This window comes from Procambarus clarkii, chromosome 58, assembly GCF_040958095.1.
Source record: "Procambarus clarkii isolate CNS0578487 chromosome 58, FALCON_Pclarkii_2.0, whole genome shotgun sequence".
NCBI lineage: Eukaryota > Metazoa > Arthropoda > Malacostraca > Decapoda > Cambaridae > Procambarus > Procambarus clarkii.
The window spans coordinates 24,498,385-24,513,516 of NC_091207.1; the positions used below are offsets into that span (position 1 = coordinate 24,498,385).

The 15,132-nt window shown below is 39.7% G+C and overlaps 1 protein-coding gene across 1 annotated transcript in view; it reads right to left on the reverse strand.

Annotated features, from left to right (window-relative positions):
* Positions 1-6,426: 6,426 nt before the first annotated feature.
* LOC123768007 (histone-lysine N-methyltransferase 2D) overlaps positions 6,427-15,132 on the reverse strand; it is a 263,037-nt gene continuing 254,331 nt past the window's right edge. Inside the window, exons 28-32 of the mRNA XM_069306790.1 lie at positions 14,254-14,396; positions 12,240-12,433; positions 11,530-11,714; positions 11,230-11,310; positions 6,427-9,406 (exon numbers count right to left, since the gene is read on the reverse strand). Coding sequence (XP_069162891.1) covers positions 9,402-9,406; positions 11,230-11,310; positions 11,530-11,714; positions 12,240-12,433; positions 14,254-14,396 — 608 coding nt within the window. The 3' untranslated portion in view covers positions 6,427-9,401. The remainder of the gene's footprint in view (positions 9,407-11,229; positions 11,311-11,529; positions 11,715-12,239; positions 12,434-14,253; positions 14,397-15,132) is intronic.

Genomic DNA, 15,132 nt, shown 5'->3' on the forward strand with positions numbered 1-15,132 from the left:
CAAGCCAGCCCCCCCAATTAACTCATCACCACTTGTGATGCTGAATGATGAGAAAGCTTAGATGAGTCTTGAGTGCCTGAGATACTCATGAGGGGGGGGGGGGCGGTTGTGGAGCTCCTTGATTTTGGGTACAGGGGGTAGGGGGGGTGGGGAGGGTTGTTAATCTCTAATTGTATGGTTAAATTTGACGTATCAACCTGTCCACATACATAATTCACTGAATTTTTACGCTATTGATAGAAACGTCAAAATCCGGTGCGGTAGTGAAATGAAGAGTTCCGTAATATTAATGATTTTTCATTCCAATGAGAAATGGTGTTCAAAGGTTACCTGGTTTTCCTAAATTAAGCTGTTCTGATTAAGCAAAAACCATTGCACATGGGCTGTGTCAAAAGATCCACGTTCATCATTCATAAAATATAAATGTGTCCTCTTACGAAATCTGTAGATCTTTCCTCAGTCCTCCGAAGCACTGCTAGCTTGTTCATTACAAAAATAACCCACCCCGTCCTCTAAACAAAGACTCAAATTCCATTCCATGCACCCGCCAAACCCCCTGTTTATGCAACCCGTCTTCGACTCAAGTCTATTACATCCAGCGGTCGACCCCACAGACGCATTCCTAAATTTTTACATGCTGTTCATTCAAAACAGGAATTTTCTCAAATACAAATTAATATTGCAATATATTAGCATATTGTGCACATATAGGCATTGCTTTGGTTAGGTGTTTAGGTTCTGTTGGAGATTATTTGTATTTGTAGTACGTGGGTGAAGCATTTACAGCGACGTGGTTCGAACAAAATTTATGATTGAAGTACTTCTTCCGGAAGTGTTCGAACGAAATCAGTTGTGAGTCGTGTGTAAACCGTTTTTCATCCATAAACAGGGGGCTTGCCGGGTGAACGGAAGCACTTTTGAATCTTTGTTTGGAGGACGGGCTGTTACACACACGACTCACAACTGATGAGGTTCGAACACTTCCGGAACAAGTGCTTCACTGACGAATTTTGTTCGAACCACAACGCTGTAAATGCTTCACCCACGTACTACAAATACAACTAATCGCCAACACAACCTAAACACCTAACTTAGCCAGTGCCTAAATATGGACAATATGCTAATGCATAATAATATTAATTCATATTTGAGAAAAGTTCTTTTTTAAATGAACAGCATATTAAAATCGATGAACGCGTTTTTGGGGTCGACCGCTGGATGGAATGAACTTGGTCCGAGGACGGATTGAATAACCTTGGGTTGGGAAGTTTCGAGTCTCGCAAACTGTTCAGTTAATATAAACAAAACTGTCGTGGTTAAGGAAAGATGTACAGGTTTCGTAAATGGTTGTGTAAATGCTAAATGAAACCTTATCAAGATCATTAATAGGCAGGATCAATAATTTCAGTTGGCTACGAGTCAATAAAGGGCATTATCCATAGCCTGCGCTACGGCAGAATCATCCTTCGAACACGTTTCATTAGAGGCTTCATTCAAAAGATAACCGTTTCGAAAGATATACCCCTGAAGTATACTGGCGTTAATCTAAGACATACCACTATATTATGCGACCAACAGCATATGTTGGAAGACTTATACTCTTATACAATGATATCACAAGAGCGTGACATGCGTACAAGAATATATAGATGTTGTAGAATAGGATCGAACCCCCGGCATCCATGGGCTTCTTAGGCGAGTCGAACCCATTATACGGATTCAATATCCTCTCATACTCTTCAAGGCTGTTAAGGATAAGGTGGGGGGAGGGGGCGATATTATCGTCCTGTGCTTGAGAGTGAACAAGTGCCACAACTATGTATTGCTAGAAAACATTTTTGTATGACACATAATACACATTACTGAAACATTTGTCGTGATAAACATGTCTTTTTTTTTAATATCAATACAATGTGGATATGTAAACATCCTAACGCACACACTTGAAGAAATTTAAATGACCACATGTCGGTCATTACTTTCGTAAATCTATAAAAAAAAATTTTGCTTTCAACATTCGAGGAAAGCACACAAGTGTCTTTTCAATATCAAGTGAATGTGGATATGTAGATTTTTAACATAAACAACATACCAACATGATAGACATAATTACAGTATACCATAGAAGCAGACATTTAACAGTACAGGGAGGAGATATTATCGTAACTCTTAAAGTTATTCTCGTAACTCCTCGTATTCTCGTATAAACATAATATGACTCCATAGTTCACAAAGAGATCTTAAACCATACGTCAACTGTGTACATGGTTGACTTTTCTTTCCATATGTTAGCTACTGTTGAGCTTAATTTAATAACGACAGATTATGTCACCAAAACCCTAAACACAATTACAGTCTTTTGACGTCTGAACTAACTACCTTGATCCACAACCGACGTATTACCTTCTAGCTCCAGCATATTGCCCACACATACACCATCGCGTTAACGTTTTACGCAGTCAATAAACTCAACGACTTTTATTAATTAAAAGTGTTCATACCGTCAGCATAAACTGAATTACAAGTGCTAACCCACACTTACCGAACGTATATTTATGTATATGTATCAAATGACACTCTACGGGGCAAAGGCATCAAGAGATATGCAAGTTTCTCATCAAGTGCCTTAGCACTTCACTCAGTGCACAGGCTGAGTAAGACACACAAGAAAGCACAACACAGGTAATGAGAGAGAATGGCTATACGAGGCTTCACATGCCCTCATTGCGCAAGCATAACCATGCTAGGGAAGCCACTAGCCTCAGAGAGAATAAGTGGCAAGTCCTTCATAACAAAAGATAGCTTAAATCTTGCGTAGTACTCCAACACATCATATGACGTGATGCGCAGTTGACTGGAACAACGTCCAACACGTCATATGACGTGATGCGCACTTTAAGGGTTAACAAGCACTCGTTACTCAAGTAACATGCAGCCTAACGCTGTAGAAACCGACTCTAGCCAGTCAGAGACAGACGGTACGAGGCTCGAACAAGTGAACACAAAAAAGGCTTCACGTGCATTCATTACGCAAGCTTAACCATATAGCTTAACCATACAGAGGCCATCTACCCTGTCACATACAACCCAACATTTCTATACACAGAAGAAGGCATAATAACGAGGCTGTAACAAATAACACAACCCACACTAATAAACAGGAAGTGACAACGTTCGGTTGGTGATAAGAAGCCCGTCTTAGAGGGACCGAAACGCTGCCAATTTCTACTCAACATGTATGGATTACGTTACCAAGTGTCTATCTTCATGATGGTTAACACTGTTAACTCCAACCAAACATTCATTTTTTGTTATACATTTGTAACTGAGCGTCAGTGTGTGAGGGACGTTAGAGTCGTTCACCGGGAGGTGGAACTGTAGCAGGTCGTCTTTAATGGAGAGCGTGACATTTGCTACAACTTTTTATTCTGGTGTTCCTCGCAGCTGTATCTCATCTCTGTTCACACTGTGGCACAGCGTGTGTGCGTGTGTGTGTGTGTGTGTGTGTGTGTGTGTGTGTGTGTGTGTGTGTGTGTGTGTGTGTGTGTGTGTGTGTGTGTGTGTGTGTGTGTGTATGTGTGTGTGTGTGTGTGTGTGTGTGAGTGTGTGAGTGTGTGTGTGTGATGTAGGTACTCTTGCTTGTGTAAGTGCCAGGGTGGGAGGGGGCGGTAAGTATTTATGCTTGTGAAAGCATAAATAAGTACAATAAGTACATAAATAAGTACATAAATAAGTACAATAAGTAATGGACGATAAGTACAAGGAGATAATGAGAGCAATAATATTTATACCAGGAATTACATTGGACAGGTTTAATGTTTCCATAGACATTAATAGCAGATATGAACTTTTTAATCTCATGAGCATACTGTAAATAGACCCATATATATATATATATATATATATATATATATATATATATATATATATATATATATATATATATATATATATATATATATATATATATATATATATATATATATATATATATATGAACGTATATTTTGAACGGCTCACAGGACAGGAGAGAGTTATGAAAGTCATAACTGACAGAAACGTGACCCTTATAGACACTGAACCGAAGGTACAGATTACCATAAAACCCATGAGAAAAAATCCTTCTAAACTTTCTCATGAAGAATTTTTCCCGACCTCAAGGGGAAAAAATAGAGACAAATGTTGTCTTCGCTTCAACATTCCTACTGAGTGGACTGTCAGTCCCATAAATCAGCCATAAACAAGGTTATCTCACAGATCACTTTAGTAACACAACCTGATCATCACCACAGTTATCTTGACTATCATCACTTAAATCATAAGCATGATACAGCGACAATAGAAGAATAGACATAGCCGAGGCACTACATATCAAACACTCACTCAACAGACAGATTATGCCAACCCTTTTGTACACCAGGGTAAATCTTCTACTGCAAAGCACACCGACATACAGACAAAAATTACACACACACACATCATAGGGGGGGGGGGGCCTGTGGCTGAGTAGACAGCGCTTGGGACTCGTAATCCTAGAGTCCGGGTCCGATCCCCAGCGATGGCGGAAAGCAGGTGGTCAAATTTTTTTTTCATCTTCATGCCCCTCTTACCTAGCAGTAAATAAGTACCTGGATATGACAGGCAATTAGACAGCTGCTACGGGCCGCTTCCTGTGTATGTGAAAAAATATATCAGTTGATTGACAGTTGAGAGGCGGGCACAAAGAGCCAGAGCTCAAGCATGCACAGCTAGTTGAGTACACACACACACACACACACACACACACACACACACACACACACACACACACACACACACACACACACACACACACACAGAGCGCATGCACAGCTAGGTGATTACACACACACACACACACACACACACACACACACACACACACACACACACACACACACACACACACACACACACACACACACACACAGAGCGCATGCACAGCTAGGTGATTACACACACACACACACACACACACACACACACACACACACACACACACACACACACACACACACACACACACACACACACACACACACACAGTGTGTGAAGAGTAGGGGGAGACATGATAACCACCTACAAAATTCTAAGGGGAATTGACAGGGTGGACAAAGACAAACTCTTCAGCACCAGAGGGACACGAACAAGGGGACACAGGTGGAAACTTAGTACCCAGATGAGACACAGAGACGTTAGAAAGAATTTTTTCAGTGTCAGAGTAGTTAATAAATGGAATGCATTAGGAAGTGATGTGGTGGAGGCTGACTCCATACACAGTTTCAAATGTAGATATGATAGAGCCCAGTAGGCTCAGGAACCTGTACACCAGTTGATTGACAGTTGAGAGGCGGGACCAAAGAGCCAAAGCTCAACTCCCGCAAGCACAATTAGGTGAGTACACACACACACACACACACAGAGGAAGCAGCCCGTAACAGCTCTCTAACTCCCAGGTACCTATTTACACACACACACACACACACACACACACACACACACACACACACACACACACACACACACACACACACACACATATATATATATATATATATATATATATATATATATATATATATATATATATATATATATATATATGTGTGTGTGTGTGTGTGTGTGTGTGTGTGTGTGTGTGTGTGTGTGTGTGTGTGTGTGTGTGTGTGTGTGTGTGTGTGTGTGTGTGTGCGTGTGTGTGTGTGTGTGTGTGTGTGTGTGTGTGTGTGTGTGTGTGTACTCACCTAATTGTGCTTGCGGGGGTTGAGCTTTGGCTCTTTGGTCCAAAGACCAAAGGTGTCTGTGTGTGTGTGTGTGTGTGTGTGTGTGTGTGTGTGAAAAAAATTACACACACTGCAGGCTAGTTGCGTAACACACACTGCAGGCTAGTTGCGTCAAACACACTGCAGGCTAGTTGCGTCACGCACACTGCAGGCTAGTTGCGTCACACACACTGCAGGCTAGTTGCGTCACACACACTGCAGGCTAGTTGCGTCACACACACTGCAGGCTAGTTGCGTCACACACACTGCAGGCTAGTTGCGTCACACACACTGCAGGCTAGTTGCGTCACACACACTGCAGGCTAGTTGCGTCACACACACTGCAGGCTAGTTGCGTCAAACACACTGCAGGCTAGTTGCGTCACACACACTGCAGGCTAGTTGCGTCACACACACTGCAGACTAGTTGCGTCACACACACTGCAGGCTAGTTGCGTCACACACACTGCAGGCTAGTTGCGTCACACACACTGCAGGCTAGTTGCGTCACACACACTGCAGGCTAGTTGCGTCACACACACTGCAGGCTAGTTGCGTCACACACACTGCAGGCTAGTTGCGTCACACACACTGCAGGCTAGTTGCGTCACACACACTGCAGGCTAGTTGCGTCACACACACACTGCAGGCTAGTTGCGTCACACACACTGTAGGCTAGTTGCGTCACACACACTGCAGGCTAGTTGCGTCACACACACTGCAGGCTAGTTGCGTCACACACACTGCAGGCTAGTTGCGTCACGCACACTGCAGGCTAGTTGCGTCACCCACACTGCAGGCTAGTTGCGTCACGCACTGTAGTTTCGTGAGATGATTGACGTGCATAAGAAGGAAAGTTCCCTTCTTCATCAACAATCCCTAACGAATTCACTCATCTTGGAGCTCGGCATTCCAACAAGCAACGCATGCTTGAGTAACGTCTAATAAAAGTTGTATCAACGTTATAGCAAGGTTTAACCAACGTCATAACAAGGTTAAACCAACGTTGTATCAGTGTATATTCAACGTTGGTTCATATTTACGTCAGTGTCATTTACCTAGATTTTCCCGGGGGAGAAAATTGTTCCTCTGTTATGTGGATGGCCTGAGGCAACACGTGAATTGGATAATTGGTATATATAAATCGTACATGTTTACTCGTCAAAGCATTTGGGCTTATATACCCACACAGGTTAAGTTATTAAACATTTGGGTTATTGGTTTATAGAAGGTACATGCTTACCCATTTGGATTATTGGTTTATATACCGTACGTACTCATCAAAAATTTGGGTTATGAATTTATATACCGTACATGCTTACTCATCAAACATTTAGGTTATTAATTTATACAGAGAAGTACATGATTTCTGGCTAAATACCCACGAACGTTCAGCCTTTTCATATGACCAGTTTCGACTTCCAACTTCTAGTGCTGTCATTCTTGTTTAGTTAATTCGTATATGCAAACAATACAACGAGGGGGGGGGAACTAGTAGGGTATATGGAGACCTTTCAGCATAAACAACAACTACATTTGGTGTTTGTGCATTATTACTATGGGTAGTGACACTTATATTTCTAAAATAATCACTTATACTTACACAACATAACAATAACGACTAAGAACTACGACACACACACACACACACACACACACACACACACACACACACACACACACACACACACACACACACACATATATACACGGCAGTATCATCACAATCTAGGGGCACTCAGACACCAGCAACACACCAAAATGGGCCAACACACACACACACACACACACACACACACACACACACACACACACACACACACACACACACACACACACACACACACACACACACACACACACACACGCATACATACAAAACACACTATCTATCTATCGGTATTAGGAAGTGTATGTATGTGGGTCTCTGCCTCACAAAACCTTCCTTTTCAATAGTCATACCTCATAACAGCTCCTATTTAATAATTATACCTTACAAGAGCTTCTCATATCAAGTTATACCTCATAAGAGTTGCTGTTAACAGTTATACCTCATAAGAGCTTCCCATATCAATAGTTATTCCTCATAACAGTTACTATTATTAGTTATACCTTATATGAGCTTATATATCAGTAGTTATACCTCATATGAGCTTACATATCATAAGTTATAACTCATAGGAGTTTACATATCAGTAGCTATACCTCATAAGAGCTTACATATTGATTAATACAACAGATCATAATTCTAAGACTTAAAGTTCTTACTTATATATTATGCCTGATATGCATGCCAGTATTATTACTGCTATTTATGGTAAACAACTCACTTAATTAAATCAATTAATTTAGTAATTAATTAGTTAACCATCACCCACGATGCAACACCATCTAACTCCCTGCAGAAAGGCTTTATACAAAAATAAGTTTATTGGAATTCCTCATCCCATCGATAACACCACGTCACAAAAAATATATATGTATATTGATCCTATAAATATGTATGTATGTATATGTTCAAAGTAAGTCAAAACATTCAAACGTAGTGTTGTTTTTTGTTTTTTTGTTATGTGTTATAATCTTCAAACATTCACATACATTTCTGAGACAATGATTAGTGCCATATATAACAACAGGGAAGCAATTCTGCTATATTATATATATTATATCAACTGCACAAACTGTAGCTGAACAATGTTAGGACTAGGAGCAAGGTTAAGAGTGTCATAATGACACTAGGTTAAGAATGCCACATTGGCACTAGGTCAAGAGTGCCACATTGGCACTAGGTCAAGAGTGCCACATTGGCACTAGGTCAAGAGTGCCACATTGGCACTAGGTCAAGAGTGCCACATTGGCACTAGGTCAAGAGTGCCGCTCACTGGCACCGCCTCTAAGTGCCCACTGAAGTCACCTCAGTAGTCAGACTTGTGCTTCTCTATCGTTGCCGTTCACAAAATCAACACCACAATTTCCTGCTTACAGACATCATAATATACACCTACAATCTCCTGTTTACAAGCATCAAAGTTTACAAGATCAATAATCTACTGTTTACAGGCATCAATACTCTCTTGTTTACAGGCATCAATGCTCTCCTGTTTACAGGCATCAATGCTCTCCTGTTTACAGGCATCAATACTCTCTTGTTTACAGGCATCAATGCTCTCCTGTTTACAGACATCAATGCTCTCCTGTTTACAGGCATCATCGTTCACAAAATCAAAAACTTCCTGTTTACAAACTTTACAGTCCACAAGACAAATTCTTTACAGGCAATCCCGTTCACAAATTCACTAATCTACTGTTTACAGGCGTCAATAATCTTCTGTTTACATGCTTCACCATAGACAATCTGCCCCTTTCCCCCATATAGGTTAGCGCAAACAATTGATTAAGATACTTTAACCGGAATTAAAAAGTCAATAAAATTAAAAAGAAACAATGATTAATAAATTGACGTGGTCGACATTTACAGGTGACGTAATTCTTTGTGTAATAAGAATAATAATCATTGAAAAATTTAATAACAAAAAAATTATCTTTTGCTGGTTCTGGAACCAAGGAATTATATTCTCTTCCCGTGATGTTTCTGGCGGGTGTCTTGTATTTGTCGTTAATCTAATCTGTGAAAAAAAAGATTAGAATTAATTCCTGATGTTAAATCTGAGTCTTGATATTCAAACGAGGAATATAAATCCAGGAATGATTGCATGGATTGATTGGTATTGCGACGTTCTCGTGTTTTGTCGGGAGGGGGGAGGAGAGGGTTTGGTGTTCGATCCTCGTTGGTGGTGAAAGTGGTTAGGCACTGTCCGTTTCTGACAGTGGGAGGAGCTGTCATAACTCAGGTTCTTATCATGATTTCCCAGCTCCTTGTAGCTATGTCCCAGTTTCTTGTTATTATATTTCAGCTCCTTGTCCTCAAAATCCCAGCTCCTTGTCCTCAAATCCCAGCTCCTTGTCCTCAAAATCCCAGCTCCTTGTCCTCAAATCCCAGTTCCTTGTCCTCAAAATCCCAGTTCCTTGTCCTTAAAAATCCAGCTCCTTGTCCTCAAATCCTAGCTCCTTGTCCTCAAAATCCTAGCTCCTTGTCCTCAAATCCCAGCTCCTTGTCCTCAAATCCCAGCTCCTTGTCCTAAAATTCCAGCTCCTTGTCCTCAAATTTTAGCTCCTTGTCCTCAAAATCCTAGCTCCTTGTCCTCAAATCTTAGCTCCTTGTCCTCAAAATCCCAGCTCCTTGTCCTCAAATCTTAGCTCCTTGTCCTCAAATCCCAGCTCCTTGTCCTCAAATCCCAGTTCCTTGTCCTTAAAAATCCTAGCTCCTTGTCCTCATACCTCTTCCAAGTGCTATGTAGTTACACTGACTTTGTGCTTTCTTCTTATAATTACACTACTTGAGCTTTTTCTTGATTAATAATTAAACATCTCGATATTTAACATTAATCCCCCAATATCCGTGGTGCCCAACCACTTAGACGTTCAGGGGATTGAACGCCGACCTGCAAGACGCGAATCTAGCTCTATATAGTTAATATAGTTAATATTATATAACTATGATATAATTATAGTTATATAGTTAAAATATAGTTATAGTTAAGTCCAATTGGATGGATAGGTATAATGCTTTTATAAGATGACAAGGGAGAAGATGTAAGGTAATTATCAAGAACAAGTAAGGACATATAGACAGGATAAACACTGTGATATGAAGGCATTAAGGAACGGAGCCCAACTTCTTGGACCATTGGGGATCGAACGCCGACCTGCTGCATGAAGCGCGGCTTGTCGCCTTAGCGACGAAACCAAGTCGTAGGTTAAATAGAAAGGAGAAGATGGAGGATTTAGAGAGCAAGTATGAGAAAGTCTTAATCACGTGGAGGGAATGATTAAGATGAGAGAATCATTCGAGCAAGACAGGAATTGATCCAGCATCCTGGGATGGGATCCCAGGATCCCAGGATCCCATCCTAGTGGGATACCCAAAACGTTGGTTCGATCATCATCCTTATCCAATAACTTTCTCACAGATATACCATATTATTTTGTATTCCTATTGTATGATTACACTGCTTTAAAATCCTAAAGATAAAGATAAAGGAGATCGAAAGCAATATGTCTCCATTGGACAGCAGGAAGAGGCAAAAGATCTTACTTAAGATGAACAATGAACTTTATACAAGACTCACCTCAAAACTACAACAGAAAAACACACACATATACCGCACGAAAAAATATGATATGAGTATTATCATAAAATGAGGAAGCGATGACATGAGTATATAAGTGTGACATGAAGGAAGAATATAGTGAACATTACCGTAATATGAAGAAGCGATGACGTGAGCATTATCGTAACATGAGAAAATGATGAGATATGAGTATGAGCGAGACATGAGTGGTCATGATGAAGAGCTTGACATGAGGGAGTATCATCACTCATCATCACCTGGTATGGGTTCCTCCAAATCCTCACGATCAGGCTCCTGCAGTTGATACCAACGTGACTTCTCATCCAGCAATGTTGATTCTGCGAAAACAATTCTCATACATTCATCAAGAACATATATATATATATATATATATATATATATATATATATATATATATATATATATATATATATATATATATATATATATATATATATATATATATATATATATATATATATATAAGATACCAGTCAAAAATATATTCAATTGATATCGTTCTATGTTAATTTAAGATAACTATAGCTAACTCTGACCTGACAGGTTCAGCACAATCTCTCCAAGAAACTCATTGGGTTTGTTGGCTTGATAATTCCAGGCGGTAACCTCAAGGTACCGTTTAGAGAGGTCCGCGGGTCTGAGGTTAGGGTACACCATAGTCTGGTTCCATTCCGGTCTACTGGTACGAGTCAGGTACCTGGTTCGACGCTGGTTCTCCACGCTGAGGAAGCCAAATGCACACTTGAGGCAAACACACACTCACATACACACGCTTGAAGCAAACACATGCTTGAGGCAATTAGACAACTGAATCAAACACAGGCAAGACTCAAATACATGTTCTTCGCAAACATTCGCTTTATTAAATTCAATAAATTTTGAATACCTTTTTTGTATCAAATGAAACATGAGTTACAAAACAAAGATCTCCTCTCTCTCTCTCTCTCTCTCTCTCTCTCTCTCTCTCTCTCTCTCTCTCTCTCTCTCTCTCTCTCTCTCTCTCTCTCTCTCTCTCTCTCTCTCTCTCTCTCTCTCTCTCTCTCTCTCTCTCTCTCTCTCTCTCTCTCTCTCTCTCTCTCTCTCTCTCTCTCTCTCTCTCTCTCTCTCTCTCTCTCTTTCTCTCTCTCTCTCTCTCTCTCTCTCTCTCTCTCTCTCTCTCTCTCTCTCTCTCTCTCTCTCTCTCTCTCTCTCTCTCTCTCTCTCTCTCTCTCTCTCTCTCTCTTTCTCTCTCTCTCTCTCTCCATACCTGCGTCCGGGTAGGAGGTAGACCTTCACGAAGGGGTCAGGCCGCGTGTCACCATCGTCACGTAGGGTGTAGATAGAGCGAGCCTGTATCACAGTGACATAGAGGATGCAGGCCCGGGAGTCATAGCACACCTGCAGGAGAACCTCCCCCATCTGTGCCGCGGGGACGCCCTTGGAGGCCGCTACACCTGACTCCTGGCGCCGAGGTGATCAGGTGTGTGTGTGACAGAGTATTATATGGTTAACTTGGGTTCTCAAGCCGATCAACCTCTGGACCACTACAATAGCTTAGTGTCTAATCAGCAATTATATTTTTAGTCCTGATTATGTTTCAGGACTAATGTAAACTAGTAATGTATATACACCGAGAAGCATGTACTATATACCTGGCATTAAATTAGAGATTGCATTATTATTAAGAGGTTAAAAAAAAAGGATGAAAGAAGGATTTGTTGTACTTCAGTAAACCATACGGTCATATTTGCTATAGAGTATCAATAACCACGAAGCATATAACTCTCTAAACCACATACAGTTGTGAAAAGTTTCAAAATTATATTAAATTTCGCAACATTAAGTTATTTTGTGAAATATGAGACCTTTTTCACTCATGAATTTCAAGTACAACTTTATTACAGATGTCTCAAGTCCATGAAACGTAGACTTATGTTCACAATTACACGATAACTCTTATCATCTTACTTCAAATAATGAACTATGAATGTGTTTACTTTATTTATTTATTGATCTCAAGACCTTGAGTATAAAGTTCAAATGAAAACAGTGATAACTAAACATCGTAACTAAAATATGTATGTCTGGGGCATATTAATAAAATACCACATGTTTCACATTTTGATCCTGTAATGAATACCACATAGATTATGCTAAAATAGTCTTCTTCTTCTTTTTCACTTCATCAGATATTCTATCAATTGTAAAAAAAAAAAAAAAAAAAAAAAAAAAAAAAAAAAAAAAAAAAAAAAAAAAAAAAAAAAAAAAAAATATGCTGTATTGATCTTACTTACGAATTCTGAAGTTCTACAATAGGAGCAAATTTTAATATACTAGACCTGCATTAGCTCCATAAAAAGGAGAATTAAATAATTATCAAATCAAACAAACAGGAATCCAAGACGTGTAATCCATCTCCTCATTCACCTGTTCACCAAGTAAAACTTCACACAGCTTAATATCAAAACAGCTTGCTCCCACAACTGATATCTTCACTGGACATTTGAAGATATTAGACATGCTGTTTCTATTGGGCAATATACACACACTAACAGCTACGACATCGATAGAGACTGAGCAGCGTTTTGGGGTCACGAAACTATCAGATAAAAGCCAGGTAAGCTTAAAGTTTTTCTATAGGTCACTGGCACCAGGCGGTGTTTATACTTTAATATGACTTAATATGACCTGAGTTTATACTTTAATATGACTTAAAATGACTTGAGTTTATACTTTAATATGACTTAATATGACCTGAGTTTATACTTTTATATGACAATATGACCTGAGTTTATACTTTAATATGACTTAATATGACCTGAGTTTATACTTTAATATGACTTAAAATGACTTGAGTTTATACTTTAATATGACTTAATATGACCTGAGTTTATACTTTTATATGACTTAATATGACCTGAGTTTATACTTTAATATGACTTAATATGACCTGAGTTTATACTTTAATATGACTTAATATGACTTGAGTTTATACTTTAATATGACTATGAAGCTGTGATTCCGGTAATAAAGTGAGTAAACATCAAATCACCAGCAAGTCTATATTCCAATTTAGTGTCTCGTTAATAGTGAAGAGGGTGTGCAACAGTGCTTTGGTTATTTAAATTATATGAATTAAGAGTATAGTGAAATCCTATTGCGGTGATTAACAAGAAATACGAAAACCTTTTTGTTCGGTTAATTCTGTGTGCGGGTTACATCATCGCATTAGCGGCCTCACCGAAGAATTAAACATAAAGTTTCAACAACAGGTCAACTACCTTAACATTGTTTCTAGAGTTTGAGCGTCGTCGATTAGATAGATTGGGGTGTTGGGGAGGACTCGAGACAGCCACACCTCCTCCTCCTCCTCTGACCTCCTCCTCCAGAACGTGTGAACCACCTCCTCCAGACGTCCCAGCACCTACTTGAGATAGCACTTGAGAGGGAAGCTGGACAGGAGTGAGCCGAGTCTAAGAATATGATTCGTGGTAGTTGTAGCTCAAAGCAAACACACACAATGAAACCACAAACGTTTGTTTACACTAATATATAACATTTTGGTAATGATGAATTCAAAAGTTGGGGTTCACGTTGCCAGTTATGTGTTTTCATGTCATTACAACGTTTTTGCAACATTTTAAAAACGTTATAAAGTTGTCGTTGCATTGTGTGTTTGCTAGAGCGGCTCCTCACAACATAAACAGATACAACATTAACCATATATAATTATTTATGTCAATATTATACGTCAGACATTCAGCAAAGTGTTGTGTGTGGACAGATGATACAAAGGTGGAGGCAGATGTTACAGCATTTGTGGACAGATGATACAAAGGTGGAGGCAGATGTTACAGCATTTGTGGACAGATGATACAAAGGTGGAGGCAGATGTTACCGCATTTGTGGACAGATGATACAAAGGTGGAGGCAGATGTTACAGCATTTGTGGACAGATGTTACTGAGGTTTGAATAGATGTTGTGGTGGACAAATGTTAGATAGGTGTGAACAGATGTTATGGTACTTAACAAGATATATGGCCTAAATGTGAACAGATGCTATGGTGGTCTGAACAGATGTTGTGGCAGGATGGACAGATGTTACTGAGGTGTGAACAGATGTTACAAAAGTATAGACAGATAGTAATAATTCATGATC